General features: G+C 52.2%; 1 protein-coding gene and 1 long non-coding RNA gene across 6 annotated transcripts in view; one reads left to right on the top strand and one right to left on the bottom strand.

Moving 5' to 3' along the window:
• Positions 1-1,539: 1,539 nt before the first annotated feature.
• Positions 1,540-15,394, top strand: LOC130680816 (uncharacterized). 2 transcript variants are annotated; one of them, XR_008993862.1, is made up of 4 exons: positions 1,540-1,633; positions 3,756-6,744; positions 12,812-12,973; positions 15,261-15,394. It is a non-coding gene; the product is annotated as an uncharacterized LOC130680816 (long non-coding RNA). The 2 variants fall into 2 exon arrangements; XR_008993863.1 differs by lacking the exon at positions 15,261-15,394 and adding an exon at positions 14,793-14,925.
• Positions 6,857-17,161, bottom strand: part of ASCC2 (activating signal cointegrator 1 complex subunit 2) — a 36,691-nt gene continuing 26,386 nt past the window's right edge. For all 4 annotated transcript variants that reach the window (XM_057492285.1, XM_057492282.1, XM_057492283.1 and 1 more), the window contains 5 exons: positions 12,297-12,390; positions 12,079-12,209; positions 11,420-11,519; positions 10,102-10,181; positions 6,857-9,640 (listed from right to left, as the gene is read on the bottom strand). In XM_057492285.1, the coding sequence (XP_057348268.1) occupies positions 9,469-9,640; positions 10,102-10,181; positions 11,420-11,519; positions 12,079-12,209; positions 12,297-12,390 (577 nt within the window). In that variant the 3' untranslated portion in view covers positions 6,857-9,468. The remainder of the gene's footprint in view (positions 9,641-10,101; positions 10,182-11,419; positions 11,520-12,078; positions 12,210-12,296; positions 12,391-17,161) is intronic.

Here is a 17,161-nt window from a genome sequence, read left to right as displayed (position 1 = left end):
GGGGAGTAAGGATGTCTGTGCAGTAAACCCTCACCCAGCTGACTGGTTAATTAATCCAGCCAGGGACTACCCTAGAAGCTTCTAGCACTGTAGAGCTTCTTGCCAAGGTTCAAAACTTTCCAGCTCCAGGTGGAGTCCAAGTTGTCCTGGCAGCTCAAAGAAAAGAAGAAAGGCCTAGTCCTTAGAACATTCTAGGCTTGTCCACAGTGGACATAAGGATGCTACCTAGCATAGGTTGGGTTCCCTGGGACTCTGGGCTGGGGGTTAGGATGCAGGAGGTTTATTTCTCAGGCCCATTTTATACCTGCATCTGCTCCTTGAGGCTCAGCAAGAAAGGATTTGCAAAAGAAAAATAACTAGCTATGCTTTTACTGAGTAAGCTTGTGGAGATTTTTAAAAAGTTATTATAATACCCAGTGTGAGCAAGATGTGAGAAATAATCATCCTCAAATCCTGCTGGTGGGAAGGACCATCCAGACAGTTGAAAAACTAGACCCAACAATTCTATTTCTAAGAATCTACCCTGAGAAAATAACAATAGATGTGGACAAATATTTAGCCTGGAAGTTGTTTATTTAGTTTAATAATAATGAGAAACAACCTAAGTGTACAACTATAGGGAAGTGGTTGACTAAAGCACGGTACAATTGAATAGTATTAAGCTATTAAAAAGGATGTAGGTGAGAAATGGAAAAATGTTCACAATGTCTTACTAACTGGAAAAATAATAGCATGTGTAGTATGAGCCCATTTTTGCAGAGAGCTAATGTGCATATTCCTTTTTGTAAAATAATGCTGGAAGGATAACTAAAATCCTAACCATGATTATTTCCGGATGTTGGGATTATCGGTGGTTTTACTTTCTCTTTGCTTATTTGTGTGAACCACACCGAGCATGTTCCTGCTTTTGTAATAAGGAGGGGGGAAGCAATGTAAGTTATTAAAAAGAAATAGATTCCATCCCAATAACTCAGCCAGCCCTTCCAATAACAAGGAACAAGGACTGTCCTGCAAATGAGTTTGAAGTCTTCTGAGGAAAGGACAAAAATCAATGAATTTAGAATGTCTGAGCGAGGTGCAGAGTTGGAGGGAATACAAATTCCCTGGGTGAAATGGAGGTTATGGCAGCTGCCTGAGTGTTAGCAAAGGACAAACACTGTGTACAAGGGGCATGTAGACAATCACACACACACACACACACACACACACACACACACACACACACACACACACAGCTGCCTTCTCCGGGCACCCCTCCAGGGCCAGGCCTGGGCCAGGTGCCATTAACATGCCCCGTGTCACTGGACCTCAGTGCAAGGTGGGTGGGCACTGCTCTTCACCCCATGTTATAGTAGCAAATGAGGCTCGGAGAGGTTAAGTGTTTTGCCCAGAGTAACACAGCTAGTGAGAGTAGATAAAAGGTTAAATAGAGAACAGTTGGTTCCAGAGACTACACTCATATCCACAGCTCCATGCCATGTTAAAATCATTTTCTCTTTTCACTGGGGCGTTGGCCTGACACGCTTGCATGTATACACAGACTGAATGCCAGGGGCAGACTCCAGCCAGCCTCAAGGACAAGATGATGGAATGCGGAAGAAGTGTCAGCTGGGAGCCACTCAGCCCACAGGCTGTGAGTACAGGGGTGCTGACCGCCTTCCTGCTGCTCCTGGCCTACTCTCCCTTCCAAACTCCTGCACAGAATCTCCCTCAATTGCTCTGGACCCTTGCTTTCCCACTGCACCCTTGTGAGGCGGCCAGGTCAACTGCCCTGCTCACACACCTTCAACGGGTCTCCACTGCCTGCAGATCAAGTTCACATTCCCTAGGTTGACATTTAAGATCCCAACTACCTCAAACCTCGCTTCACAAACTATCCAAATTGGGTCCCCACTGTGGGGCCCCTTTGCTCTTCCATCTTGTGCCTACGCATGCGTTATGGAAACAGTACATGCCTGAGTTTGGATTCTAGCTCTGCTACCCTCCAGCCTGATGTCCTTGGCAGATTGCTTCCCCTCCGTGAGCCTCGGTTTCCTTGTGTGGGAAATGAGATAATGATAATATTGCTTCACAGGGTGCTTGGGAAGATACGTGAGAGAATGCTTGTGATGTGCTTAGCACGTGCCTATTAGGGGTGGTTTTGTTATGTTGCTACAGCATGTAAATGAATGGAGGCGCCCTGCACAGTCTCAGGGACCAGCGCCTAATTAGCATATTCAATCCACAAAATGCTGAAAGCTTTGGGGATGACTGCAGCTGAGTCATCCAAGTGCCCCTACCCCTTGTCCCTGCTGCTTTAAAACCATGTTTCCAACATCCTTTCCATCCCTCTAAGGCCTGATCACTTTCTTGCGTTCCCCTTTGTGTCCCTTGACACTCTTGTTTTCAGTAGCCTTAACACTGCTTTAAGCCCCAGCAGACTGGTGTCTTCCGCAGGCAGCCCTTATCTCTTCCCCACACCTTTCACCACGTAACGGAGTCCTCTCCTTTCTGTCAGTCCTCCTCCCTTCCTGACGTCTGAGCAGACTTGTCTCCCTCCTGTACAGGCCTCCAACACAGAGGCCACTTCCTGCCCTGGGGCTGGAATTGCACGTGATGTTTTACCTCCTCAGCTCACTAAGCTTTCCTAGAGAAACGTCTTCAAATTGGAGCCTCTAAGGCAGACAGGAGAGACTATGGCAAAGTGGAGATTTGAAAAATAAGTTCTGCCCAGCTTCCTGCTCTCCTCTCCTTTCTCCTGCCCCTCTGTCAATGGAATGACTTAACTATAGGTTTTATCAACAGAAATATGGTGTTTAGAATGCAGGAGGTGATAGGCCCTCTTTTTCCATACTGAGCCAACCACATGTGGAATATCTGGCTCCTAATTCAAGTGCCAAGCTCTAAGAAGGTAGGAAAGCCAAGGGGCTGCAAATAAGAACTTTGGAGGCTGGCAAACTTGGGTTTGAACCCTGACTCAGCCACTGCTCAGCCATGAGCAAGTGACTGAACCTCTAAATGAGGCTTAGAACCACAGCTCTCACCAGGCTTTGTTTCAAGGCTTCAGTGAGGACATTACCAGTCCCACAAAGCTGGGCAGGGTACCTCCTCTGGGCTCCCAGGGTACTCATCACACCCTTACCAGGCTAGATTTTGCCTGTCTTCTCTTCTTTGCTCCTGTGTGTCCAGGCCATCCTGAGCCCAGAGGTTTCTGGGAGGACTAACCTGGAGGTGGCAGGGCAGCTATGCTGAGAAAGTGAGAGATGGGGTGCACAGAAAGTTAACTGGAGCACTGTTAGGAGGCACCTGCCACCCCTCTCCTGGGTCCCTGTAAGCAGGGCCCTGTGAGTTCACTAGCCTGCCTCACAGAGGACTGGGACTGTACACACTTCATCCCAGACACCCTGCCAACGTCTGCAATTTATAGACAAGACAACTATGGCTCACCTACAAGGTGAGGCCACCTTGCTCAGAGTCACAGATCCAAGGCGTGGCTGAGGCCAGCTGAGTTCTGACCCCAGAGCCTATCCCCTACTCTGAATGGCAAAAGCAAAACAGGCCCCTGGCCATTCAGAGGGCCCTGATCCCCAGGAAAACATTCTGGCCCAGCCATTGCATGTTACTCTGAGCTAATCCTCTTGGGGAGGGACCAGTGACTTTCTGTTCAGACCCTTCCTGAGTGGGGGAATCTGGTTTTGCGGGTGTGACAGACTGCATGCATCCCTTTTGGCAGGTCAGAGGCCTGGTCCTTATCTGGTGCCCCTCTCCTGTTACAGAGGCTGGCTGGACCTGGGGACTGAGCCCTGCCCACTGGATCTGTCATGTGGCACCTGGTGAGCCCGCAAGAAGGCTGGGGCATCAGCCTCACTCTCTTCCAAACAAGCTTCCTTCCAGGGGGTCTCGGTGCCACAGTTTCCAAGCCCCGCCCGAGGCTGGGGCCTGGGGGAAGGCTGTTTCACGACAGCACTTGACCATGGAGGCAAAGCCTTGGAGTTCAAACCATCCCCTGATTCTGTCCTGATGAGAACTATCAGCAAAAATCCAGCTAGAGGCAGCTCTAAACCTGCGACCCCAGAATTCCACGTTTAAAAATGTACCCCTTGGGGGCTCTCTTGTCCCCTCCTGGTGTGAGCCAGGAGCTCTTCCCTCTCACTTTATTTCTAAATAAAAGCCTGTACCTTGCTCTCCTAGAAAAAAAAAAAATGTACCCTTTGGAAATAGCAGGTCATTTGTGCAGAGAGGTTCCTGGCAGAGTGATTAAAAGAAAGGAGAAGTGGAAACTGCCCCGGGTGCAGAGTAGACAGGGCTGCCCATCAGTTTCTTCTCTTCCATTTGAATGGGGTTCCCTGCTTTCAGAGTATCCCCAGAGTCATGATCTCATCTGACCCTCAGAATTACCTGCGCCCATGAGGTAAGAGGGCTGGAAGAATGATTACCCCCCACTTCTCACACAAAGGAAATCAAGGCCCAGAGAAGCCAAGTGACTGACCCAAAGTCACAGAGCTTGTTGAAATCTAGGGCCTGGACCCTGACTTCCTGACCCTTAATCCAGTGCTCCTTTCCCCATCCCAAGACATCTTTATGAACAAATTAATAGTAATAAGGACAGACTTGTGTGGCCTAGGAATGTGCATGTGAAAGAATGCTGAGTAGATCAGACCCTGAGATGGGAGATGAGGTGGGAGCCTATGTGCAAGCACCATAAATAATATTCCTAAATGTGCAGGAACGATTGGTCCTCATCCCACTGGGGGCTCCCTTTCTGCCAGGCTCTTCTGTGAAAACCACTTTAAGGAGAAAACCATAATTACTCTCTTGGGGATGGCAGAGCACTTAAGGGAATGTCAGGGAATGTCAGGGTGCTCACCATCCTCCCCACTCAGCACTTTTCTGGCTCATGCAGCCAGAAAAGCATATTCAGTGTCATAATTTCATAGTTGGAAAAGTAGAAGAATCAGTTACTCTTGTAATTCAGACCACAGCGAGTAAAGTACATAAAAATAGAACCTCTGTGGTTGGGAGAGACCCACTGAAGCTCAGTGAATTCTTAAGCGGGGCAAACCTCCCCACCCCCAGGGAAGGTGGGGGTATCTGAAAAACCAGGGCCTGAGGTTGGGGCATTTAAATAGGTTTAAATAGGTTGAGAAATTCTGGACTAAATGCCCTTTTCAGGCTCTCTGCGGTCTGCCAATGTGTAAAATTCTCTTGATGATTATCGATTGTTGGAAGAGAATTTCCAGTATGATGTCAAGTTGGAATTTCATGCTCATTTTAAGACGTGGCCTGCTGCCCACCCTAACACACTCGGGGCTGGAGGGAGTAACCTTCAGACTGAAATTTTTACCTTGGTTCGGGCTGCAGAATTGCAACAACAGCCTCTGGCCACAGTCAGGGCCCCTCCCTGCTGTCCCAGTGCCCAGAGAGCTGGACGAGGCCTGATGCTGGCCTGATGTGCGGAGCTCCACGCGGCCCCCGGCCCGTCTTCCCCTTACTGGGGACTAGCCTCCCGCAGGTGGGCCCTTAGGGCTCTGGTGTCCCCTTGGCTCCTAGGCTCCCATCAGGGTGATCTGGGTTCAGACGTTCCTTCTCAACTCTCAACTCCTCTTCAATGCCAAGTTCCTTCCCAGAGAGGCCCAATTTTTTTCCTTCTCTTCCTCATCTTCCCTTCTTTCCACCGGCTGCCTCCCCATCGTGTCCTAGCAAAGCTGCGGCAAAGCCTCCGCCCCGTTGCCTTGGCCTGGTTGACCTTTCAGCTGCTGCCCCACACTGCAAACACCACCCACCGCTGCTGTAAAGTTTCTTTACTCTCAGCTTCTTTCTGTTGACCTTGCCTACTCGTATCTTCATTAACTTATTCATTAGGAGTTAGCATTTTTCCAAGATGTGTTATTTGACAGCCACAACTCTCTTGGACTGCAAACTCCATGAGCATGAGGGCCTGGTCTTTCTCACACAAGCCTGATGCTGTACCTGGCACCTAGCAGACCTTGGTGAACATGTGCTGAGCAGACAAACTTGTCCCCCAGGCTTTGGTCCTCCCAGCTGGGTGGACTGTCCATGTCCTAAACCTTGAGGGCAGGCTGCTGCTCTGGACAAACGTGTAGGCCATCGCTTGGCCTGTGGCCCCAACCCTAGGACTCACTTGCCCTCTTCCTCACTCACCCTGGATCCTTTGACCCCAGCCTCTCGGCCCCCTCCCAGGCCGCAGCAACCCCCAGGCTCTGCTGTCTGCATCTCAGCTGAGAATGCGCTGGGCCAGCCTTTTCTCTCCTTTCCCTGGAGGGATTGGACTCAAAAATGAAAAGCTAATTAATGGGCTTAATGGCAGACTAGACACAAAGAGGAAAGGATAAATGAATTTGAAAACACTAAGTGAAAGAAATAGAACAGAGCATCTGAGCTCTGTGGGCCAGTAACAAATGGTTCAACATACATGTAACTGGAGTCCCGTTGGCTTGGCCTGATGAAATGGAATTTCCCATTCTCTTGTTCTGCAGCTATTTTTCTTGTATTTTCTTTCTTTGTAAGAACAGTAGTAACAAGGATGAGGGTATGGGGAAAAGAGGATGGCAGGTGGCTGAGGGGTTAAGAGCATGGGCTTTAGGAGGCAATCCCAGGGTTGTATCCCTCCTTGGTCACCTGCTAATTGTGTGACCTTAGGCAAGTCCACTACTCTCCCTGACCTTGGACTTCTCATCGGTACCTGCCTGGTGAGGATTAAACAGTATAATGCCATGAAAGAGCCCAGCAGAAGCTCTGGCGGTGGTAAGTGCTCAGTGAGTGCTTTTATTCTCATTACAAGTCATCGTCTCACCATCATTTTCATTTATGCACATTTCCTTCCAGACTTGGTCTGTATGCAAAAATAATTTTTTAAAACATTTTCACAATCATGGTACATTGCCATCATGTATTTAGCTTTCAAATATATTTATCTTTTTAAATCTTATTCTTGAATATTTAGTTTCTCATGATGCTACCAGGTTTTCAATTGACATCATTTTCAAGGGGTGGTTCTACAACACCCCCATGCATTTTTGGTCGGTTTACTTTTGTTTTTTTGTTTGTTTCCCTCCCTGTTGTATTTAACGCAGGCTCCTGGTGTGGCAGGGACAGGTAGGTTCTTGCCAGTCATTTCCTCTTCCAGATGGCACCTGGATGTCAGAGAGGGTCACTCAGGAAGGATCTGCATCCAGGCTCTGCCGCTAACTTGGCACTGGCTTTGGGCAAGTTACCTGCCCTCTCTGGGTTCCCAGGTCCCTTTTATAAACAATGACAAGCTCTGCTCCCCACACTTCACAGAGGCGCAGAACCACTGCTCAAATAGCACATCTGCCATTATTGCCACTCATGGACTAGAAAGATACTCAAGTCCTAACTCCTCTTGAAGGTACAAGCTCCTAAAAGCTTCCTGGGAAATGCCTGTGATAGTCATGCCCTCTGCCAGGGTACAGAGAAGACACTTGAAAATTCCTGCTCAGGAGCCATAATAGGGGTGGTGGGGCCTGGTGACCAAGCGGGCAGGGTTCAGGGCCACCATCCCACTTCACTTATAACACCTCTGCCATTGCCCATCTTAAACCTTGGGGCTTCCTCAGAGGATTTAATTGGCACCAAGTGGAAACCATTGATCTAGTCCAAAATACCCAACATTACAGATGGGAAAACTGAGGCCCTGAGAGGTGGAGGGGTGTGCCTCCCAGCATCATTCTGGATGACCCCTGAGCTGTTTGCAAAACCTCCTTGAAAGGGTGCCTTCAAGATCTGAAATGAGAAAGTACGTAGTTCCTCAAGGGACATTTTGAAAAACTGCCTGTCTTCCCAAATCCTCTAAATCAGGATGCGCATGTGAGGCTTGAACACTGCTCCAGGTGGTCAGGATGCAGCCGACAGGGAAGGTGAGAAGGGCTGTATGAACAGCAACAGGTAAGGCAGGCAAGGCCCAGGAGCTTCGCCTGGTGCCAGGGCCAACAGTTGAGTCCGAGGAGCTCAGTGAGAGAGAACAGGAATGATCCTGCCATTGAGCTCGGTCCCTGGCAAATGCCCCAAGAGAAAAGTCTTCCTGCTGCCTGTCAGGATGGTTGACCCTGAGCCTGACCTCAGCTAATTTGGCACTGTGAGGGGAGGACACCGCCCCATATCTGCTCTGCATCTTAACCAAGAGACTCAGAGGAATTGCTATTGATTTCCACTCGTGCAGCTGGACCTAAGGAGACCAATTTGTCGAGTGCCTGTCTGCCTCACTGCTTCAGATGCTCCTCCTAACCACGTGCAAATAAAGCGTACTAGCCTTTAGGGTGATTTGCCAGGGCCCAGCTGGGTGGGGGTGCTGGCTTCTCCTGACGGACTACAGGCCAGGCTGTGTTTGGATCGGCCCAGCAAAGGACCCACTATTGATCTGCTGCTGATCAGCAGCATTCTGGGGGCCCAGGATCGGGATCTCTGGAAGCTGCTGCCACACCAGGAGCCAGTCGGCCATGCCTGGGTGGGGGCTGAGTCCCACTCACTTCAACAGGGCTTGGCAATTGTTCCTTCCAGTCTCCTACTCTTCGATTTTGGAGGATTTAATGGTGTGTACACACAACCAGGCACTGAGTTCTGGCACTGCCTCTCCTCCTAGCCAGATACCCCCAGGCCAGCTATGAGATGGGAATGACACCACCAACGAGGGCCTAGGACCCTATAAAGACCAGGGGTCAGACTGAGTGTCCTATTCCTGGTCTCCCACTATTTAGCTGTGGCCTGGGCAGGCACTCCTGCTCTCTGTGCCTCACCTTCCTCATCTGCCCTGTGGGGCTGAAAATGGTACCTGCCTCCCAGGGTGGAGGTTGTGGAGACCAAATGAGATCATGGAAAGGTCTGCAGGGCCTCACACCCTCAGCCCTTCCTTCCACAGGCAGAGAGTGGAGGCTCAGAGAGGGGAATGATATGCTTAGGGCCACACAGCAAGGCAGAGCAACATCAGGAGGGGTTAAAATGACAGGCAAGCACGAAAGGCCTATGAAAAGAGCACGGTGTCCATCTTGCTCTCTTCCTCTGCAGATAGCGGCTGTCACTGAAGAACAGGACCCAGGGGGAGCATGTCACGGGCACATCATGGATCATTGCTTGAAAGGGTCAAAACCTTTATTCACAGGCCTTTTTTGTTTTTGAATATACAGGTTTCCAGCCATCCAGGGCAAAAGGGAAGCGGTGTCTTGCTGCACGAGGTTTGGGGGGCCTGTCTCGGAGCTCCGTCCCTGTCCCTTTCACCTGCTTGCTGTCCCCGTGGGTTCCTCTGCTGCAGGATAAGGCACTGTGTGGTCCACAAGAAGGTGCTCGCGCTGGCTGGTGGACAACGTGGCGGCCTTCTCAGGGGCTGCAAAGCTGAGGCTGTTGAGGGGTGATGTTGAACTTGCAGCGGACCAACTAGTAGGGGGGCCCAAGGCTGTGGGAACTCAGTCTGGCGGGTCGGGCGCTGCTGCCTCCCGCTGGCCGAGTGCGGCGGCCTCAGGATGGAATCATGCCTTTGCTTCTCTTGCGGTCGGCCATCGTTCTCCGGCTGTGGTTGGCCCGCGTTGCCTTGCTGGCTTCCTTCTTCCTGCGTTCCTGGGTTGTCTCCCGGCTCTGCCCGTGGCCCCGGGGGCCGCCTGCCACAGCTGTCGAGCTGTCATGCCGGTGTCTGAGGGAGGAAAACACACCCCCAGGAGGACCCATCAGCTGGAAGGGGCTCTAGTGGGAAGAGGTCCCTGGGAAAGGACACCAACGGTCCAACCTCCAGAGGAAGGAGGAAAGGAGCCTGGCAGGGGCAGAGCTGTGGGGACTCTGGCCAGCCCGGGGTGATTTCTCCTTGAGCCCTGCCTCCAGGTGGGCCCCTGGCTAACCTGTGGGGAGGACCAGCTAGTGGCCTGAGCACAGCACACAGCAAGGGGGGGAGGAGGGCCTGGGAATGGGGATGGGCTTCAGTTTCCTCATCTGTAAAATGAGGATAATAATAATAGCAGCTACTTCATGGGGCTACAGTAAGAGCTGAATTAATACACATAAAGCACTTGGAGTTCATGCATGCGCTTCTGAGGTGGCTGGCTGGGCCTTCCCCAGACGGGTGCCCCCCAACCAGAGGCAGGTCCTTCAAATGCTTACCCCTTCCTGGCAAGGAAGGCCATGCGCCTGGCTTCTGCTTTCTCCCTCAGCACCGCAGGGTCCTGCACAAAATGGTCAGGCTGGGGAGGGGAGGGAGAGGAAATCTAGAATCAGGAGCTGTCCCATTTCCCCCAGCTGTGGTGAGGCTGTGCCTGACTGAATCTCACTGATGCCACCATGCAAGGAGATGGGGACAGCCACGGTGGGGCAGGGGGAGGCCCTGGAACGGAGCTGGGCTTGCTCTGGTCCAAGTTTTCCACTAGAAGCCTCTCTTCTCTGCCCCTGCCCCCTCCTCCCCAAGGGGAAGGCAGCTGAAGGGCCTGAGGCTTCCTGGACAGGCATGGCAGCGGGTGGGCCACAGCCGGACTGCGGACTGTTACTGGAGTGTGCTGGTGACACATGGGAGCAATGGGAGGTGGTCGGGCCAGGGCAGCTCCCGTGAGAGGCCACACAGGACCCGGAAAGCCAAGAGCGCTGTGCCTGGAGGCTGACTCATCCTCGCGTAGTGCCACCACTTGCTGTGGGAGTGTCCACTCTTAAAAACCATTTTCTGTGCCACAGGGGCAAGGAGCCTAGGTGAGTGGGGGAAAGAGCTATGACCTGGGGACCACAGGCAGGCCACGGTGGCCCATGCTGTTCAAAATGCACAGCCAGACAAGTGAAAACTGGAAGATTTCACATAAAAATCTGGGCTGACCCCGTGCCTGGGAAGAAGGGAAAGCCCCGGAAGTCTGGGGCCTATACTTGCTCTGAGGAGCCCTCAGACAGGGCGTGCATGCGCGTCCCCACCTGTAGGCGCTGTCTGCAGCGGGCCCGCTGCTTTGGTTGCCTGGTTCCAGACTCATCTGATTTTGTCACCCTGGTGGGAGGGCATGAGGGGATCTGGGGTCCCCAGATGCCACTCCATTCAACCTGAGCAATGCCGCTTTTTTTCTGTTTTATATGCTGAGATTCTCATTTGAAGAAAAAGTTTAGCTGCTAAAAAATAAAATTTTCAAACCCACCAGTTCAGATGACCTCCAAGGGCCCTGGGTTCCAAAGCCTCTCTGACTTTGGGAATTGCCATCCTGGGCACAGTGGCAGACAGCTGCCCCTTTCTTGGTACCCTGGCTCCTGGGCCTAATGAACGCAGTGGCTCAAAGACCTGCCTCTAACCCATCCCTGGGCCCTCACTGGGCAGTGGAGGCAAGTTCTAAGCTAGTAGTTCTCCAAGCAGACCCCTGGGCTCATAGGAGCCCCTCTTCTCTGAGGCAGGGAGGGGTGGTTTGCCCTTCAGGCCTGTACCCTCCCTGTCCCCTGCCACCTGTGAGGGAGGTACCTTGGGGGCCTCATCCTCCACTGCCGCCGCCTCCTCCTCATCCTCCTCCTGCCCTTCTCTGGGCACTCTGTCTCTCAGCACCTGAGGGATGGTGAAGGGCCTGAGGGGTTAGAAAGAAAGTGAGATCAAAGACGGGATTAAACTTGGAAAGAGAGCCTCAGGGAGAAGGGAATTGGGCTGAGTAAGGGGGGGCCACCAGGACGTGAGGGGCTCAGGAGGCCAGGAAAAGCCACAGTGCTTTTCAGAGCAGCTTTGCTCCGGCCCCCAGACTCCTTGAGAGCCCCAGTGTTTGCCGTGGGGGACTCAGGGAGGCTGAGCTGGAGGGCCCCAGGCCTCTCTGGTTAGGAGCTCTGCTTTCATCTGTACTGGGGATTCTCCCTAACATTGCACTGGGAGCAATCAAGTAGCAAACAGTAAGAGTCCTGCATGAAACCCAACAGGCCGCCCCACTCAGGGTGGCCGGACCACCTGGATGGCAGGGGTGGCTGGCGGGGGAGGGAGCTCTGGACAAGGGGTCAGGAGGCCCGGGCTTGGACCCTGGTTCTCCCACTGCCTTTGCTCGCGTGATCGGGGCCTTGGCTTCCCCATCTGTGTACCCCAGAGGCCACAGAAGGGCCACTCTGCCCCAGTGCTCACCCTCGGCCCTGCTGCGGCCTCACCTGCGGCTGATGAGCTCGTCATCCGAGTCGGCGTCGTTGGCGCCCACCTGGTTGCCATCGTATGTGTCATCGTACTCGTCCTCATAGTCGCCACCCAGGGAAGGCAGGCTCTCACCTGGCTGCAGCGGCACCTGAACGGCACAAGCGTGGGTTGGAGGGGCCCAGGGGCTGGCAGTGTCCCCCGCCCAGTACTGGCCCAGGGGCCTTGGGATACCCACCTCCTCCACCACCACGCTGTACTGTTCGTAGCGCTGCCGCTGTGCTGCCACCTCCCGCTTGTCGTTGAGCAGGCTCCGCGTGTTCTCCTCCTTCCTGGCAGCCAGAGGCAACATCGAGAAGAGAGGAAAGAAAACCATCAGGCTTTGAAGGCTGTGGGGTGGGAGGGTCCAGAGAGACCACGGCTCCCTTCTCCCCGACTCAGGCCTGCATGGAGACAACCGATATCAAGCATGGGCTGGGGTGGGGAGGGCGGGACTCACCACTGCTGGGGCCCGAGTGACCAGGCCAGCCACTCTGGAGGGCATCAGGAGCAGCTGTTAAAATGTAAAACATGCCCACCCTTCAGCCAGGAAATTCCCCCTCTAGGCACCCACCCTAGAGAAACGCGGCCATGCACACAAAGATCTGATTGGGGATTTTCTTCTCAGCATTGTTTGTAACAGTGAAAAATGGAAAGCAACTAATGTCCATCAGGATTAAAATGGCCAAATGATGTGCCACATCTGTATTACAGAGAGACATTGATTTATTTGTGCTGACAGAGAAGAATTCCAAGACTTATTCCAGAGGCAAAAAGCAAGCTACAGAAAAATGCCGACAGCATGATCCCATGGGAAGAGAGAGCAGGAAGCAAACCACACCACCTTTCTGCTCCTGTGGGCGCATGCAGATCTAGGTATGTACATGCACGGAGAGGGGGCTAGTGAGCCCCCCACCAAATGGCAATGGTTACTCCTAGGAGGGGCCCGGGCTTATGTGAATCTTTTAAAACAAACACGGATTTAAGAAAGAGTCCTTGGGCTTTCTTACTGAGCCCAGGTGACCTCTAGGGAACCTCTTGGGTATGTAGGGCAAGGAGGGGTCCTGGCTGTTTCCTCTCACCTCTGCTTCACCACAGTGGCCTTCTATCTGTTCTACAACCATCCATGTCAGACTGCATGGGAAAAAAGTCTGAACGGTCAAGGCCCGTCATGACTTGGGTACAGTGGAGGGAAGGGGAGGATGGGCTTAGGATCGCAGTGAGCCGTAGTCCAGCCGCAGTGGGGACTCGGGCCCCTTGACTTATGGCTTTGCAAATCTGTTAGAAAAACGTGACTTGTCAGACACACAGATGACTGTGGAATGTAGTTTCTAGCCCTACAGGGGAAAATCAATATGAGATGCCAGGCAAGAAAATCCAGCTTAACTGTGAAATCAGGTTTCTGGAATGCATCAAGGGTAGGGGAGCAAAAAAAGAAAGATACACAAAGTCATACCCAGCTTCCATAAAAACCTATTAACTGACTTCTGATACAGGGAGGGGCAGGCGCCTGGGTCTGTCAGGCTGTCTGCCTGAGAGCCTGGGGCAGGGCAGGACTGCAGCCCCCAGTGGGGTGGGTTATAGGATTTGGCTTCCTTCAACAGTCTTTACTAAGGGGCTACTATGTGCCGGTAGGGTACTAGGCTGAGGTGGGAAACGATTCAGAAAAGAGTAAGATGGCTCTGTCCTCATGGAACGCACAGTCCAGTAAGGGTGACAGATAGGCAAATGGCAGCCACCATGAAATGTGCTCCCTGGAAACACGGAGAGAGGAGAAATGAACTCTGGCTCAGGGGCTCTAGGATGGGGTCTGGAGAAACGGTAATGCAGGCTCGCGGGTGGGGAAGGAAGGTGGATGTCTGATGTAGACCAGGGAGACTTCTCGGTCCACAGGAATCTTTTATATCATGCCAGGAAAGGAGGCCTGTGCCTGTGGCTTCAGCCCTTACCTGGCTCTCTTCAACAAGTTGGGGGCTAGAGAGGAAAAGAGGCAGAGAGCGAGTGAAAAGGGCCCAAGCTTGTGCAGGTGGCTGGTGCCACTGGAAGGACCACATCCATTCATTCAACATGTTCCCTGAGGGCCTGTCCAGGTGCCAGGGCCTGTGCTGGGCCAAGGGACCAAGGATGAATGAGAGGTGTCCCTGTCCTTTCTGGCCCATCCCACGGCTCCTGGTCCATGCAGCCCTCAGTTCTGGTTGGCAGGGCAGTTCCTTCCCACCGTGTGGCCTTTTGTTATGGGGCTCTCTGGCAGGGCCAGGCAGAGAAGCCTTCAGATGCTGCCCACCCACGCCAGGTAAAGGAGGGGTGGAGAGGACACAGGGACAGTGAGCCTGGCCCCCTGGGCACCCCATCCAAGGAGGTGGGGCTTTGGCTTCTGACATCATTTGGAGCCAGAGAGGAAAAGAAAAACCAGAGGTAAAACCAGCCAGGAGAAGATCCACCTGAAGGCCAGAACATCAGCCATGTCTGGAAATACAGGCAACAGGGGCTTCAGAGACTTCTTTGGAGCAGGCTGTTTCCTCGGCCTCCCATGAGACAAGCAAGCCTGGCACTTCCCTGAAGCCCAGCCACCCTTCCCCTTGCTCTTCCTCTAACCTATGCTTCAAGGCCCAGCTCAAATTGGCCCTTAGGGGGATGACTCCTACCTTCGAACTTCTAAAGGGCTTTCAGAGGCAATAAACCCCTTCTTTTCCAGGTGAGGAATCAGGGAATCCATAGAGGCAGAGCAACCTTCTCACGGTCTGCCAGCTACTTCTTCAATGGTGTGACTACTGGCAAGTCCCTTATCGTTGTCAAGTCTTAGTTCTGCCTCCCAGGGATGATGCGAGGACGAAAGATAATGACTAGAAGTGAACAGGGCACCAGCTGGGCTCAGCGAAGTGAATCCTATTTCTTTTACTGCAGGACTTGTCAGAGCCTTTAGTGCACTAATGTACTCTGTGACATTAGCAGAGGCACAGGCATTTTTGGCCATAGAAACTTTTTTGAGGACAAATACTTATTTTACAGGGTACCACTATTCAGTCCAAAGGAGTTAGAACCTGACCTTCTCCTAGACATCACCTCCATGTAGACAGGCTACACCTCCACACATGAGCCTAGGGTCTGCCCAACAGCCACCCGCCACCTCACCCCCACTCTCACAGATTTTCATTTTGTTCAGGGCTTTCACACTCCCTGCCTTCTCCTGGAGCCCTGGACCTCACCTCTGTGCCTCAGGTCCCCATTAAGATGGGAGGGGAATCTGAAGACTTTTGGGAAAGGTTTCTTGGTCTCTAAGAGAAACACAGGAAGACCCGGTCCAGACTTCCTCTTGGCACTGTCATTTCTGGAGGTCATAGCTGAAACAGCTGCAGCCACCCAGTGGCCTTGAGGGACCCAGCTCCAAGAAATGGAAAAAGGTACCTTGATGATGTGGCCTCAGTACTGGCGAACCAAGCCCAGACCACCTACCCAGCAGCTCCAACATGCGATGGAACACATCACCCTATTACTTGAGCCACTGAGTGTACCCCATCTGATTAAATAACACACACATTTTAACTCAAATGTGACCAGCCTGTGTAATTTTCTATGTGCTCTCTGAGGGAACAGCCCCTCTGTCCTGCCCAGGTTAGGACAGGTGTCCCCGTGGAGGTCCTGTTTGCCCCATCCTAGTACCTCTCATACTGTGTTGCTGCTTGTTTAATGGTCTAAGGCCTTACCATGGGCTCTGTACCATTTGAGGGTGAGGCCTGGGCATCCTGTTTACCTTGTCTCCCTAGTGTCTAGCACAGGATCTGGCACTAGTAAAAAGCTTAATAAATATTTGCTGAATAAATAAATAAATAGTGAACACATGAATGGAGGCTTTGCCTCTTTGCAATCCCCAGTCCCTGGGCTACCCAGCACAATGAGTTCAGTAAACATTTCCCAGCCAGTCTCTGCCTAGCAGCCTGGAGCAGGGCACAGCCCTCCTCATCGGCCCCTCTCCCCACAATAGGAACTGCAGAGGGTCATTCTGGCCTGAAAGAGTGGCTACTGATGCAGGGTAACATCCCTGGCCTGGGACCCGGGGATGTCGCAATGTGTGTGACTAAGCAGTTTACAGTTGCTTCCTGTCCAGCCAGCTACATGGGCTTTATAGCTGCCTTGTGCTCACTCCCCAAGCCCTCAGTCAGCCAAGCTCCCAGCACTGGACAGCCCTGGGGAGCAGCACAAGGCCCTCCCCGAGCAGCAACTGTGCCACTGGGCTGCTTATAAGAACGAGGCAGGCCTGCCTACCTCTGAACCTCACCATCTCCAGCTATATGATGGGGAAAAAAGGCAGGCTGTACTTACCTGGCTGTTCACAGATTTCTGGATTCATGAACCAATACCAACTGGGAGAACTTTGGGGGATGAGCATAATGTTGTCAACGTCGTATTTTGGCATTCTCCAATATGCCGTTCTCTCTACCATTGTTACTGACCCCTGCTCCCTCCAATGCATCTCCATCCTAGAGCCCACTGATCTTTCCAAAACACAAGATGGGTTGGCTCATGGGACCCTCACCATGCTCCCTGCAGCCTCAGGGCCACTGCTGTCCACTCCATTTGGAAAGCTTCCCCTTCCCCTCTTTGCAGAATTGACCCTTCCATTCTTGGTTCCATGTAATTTCCTCAGAGGAGCCTTCCTGCCTGGACTGAAGCCCCTACCGGAGGCTCAGAAGTCCACACACCTTCACCTTATGATGCTTGCTCTATCTGCAACTTGACATTGCTTGTCTGATGAACTGATCAGCACAAACTCCACATGGGCAGGGGCCATGCATGCTTTACTCCCCATTACATCCCCAGCACCTCATAAACCCAGGCCTAGAATGCCATAAGCACTGAGAAATACTTATTGAATGAATGAATTATGAATGGACTTTTCGATGCCATGAAAGTAGGAAGGACATAAACAAGAAATAAGCAAAAAGGCCTTAAAATGCAATGTGTTCGCCTTCTGAAAAGCTCACTCGGTACAATCCTTAATTTTCCCATTTTGTCCTAGAATGGAGAAAATCAGGTCAAGATTCTGGGAAGCACTGCCTAGCTCTA

This window comes from Manis pentadactyla, chromosome 14 (assembly GCF_030020395.1).
Source record: "Manis pentadactyla isolate mManPen7 chromosome 14, mManPen7.hap1, whole genome shotgun sequence".
NCBI lineage: Eukaryota > Metazoa > Chordata > Mammalia > Pholidota > Manidae > Manis > Manis pentadactyla.
This window is presented reverse-complemented; position numbering and strand designations above follow the sequence as displayed.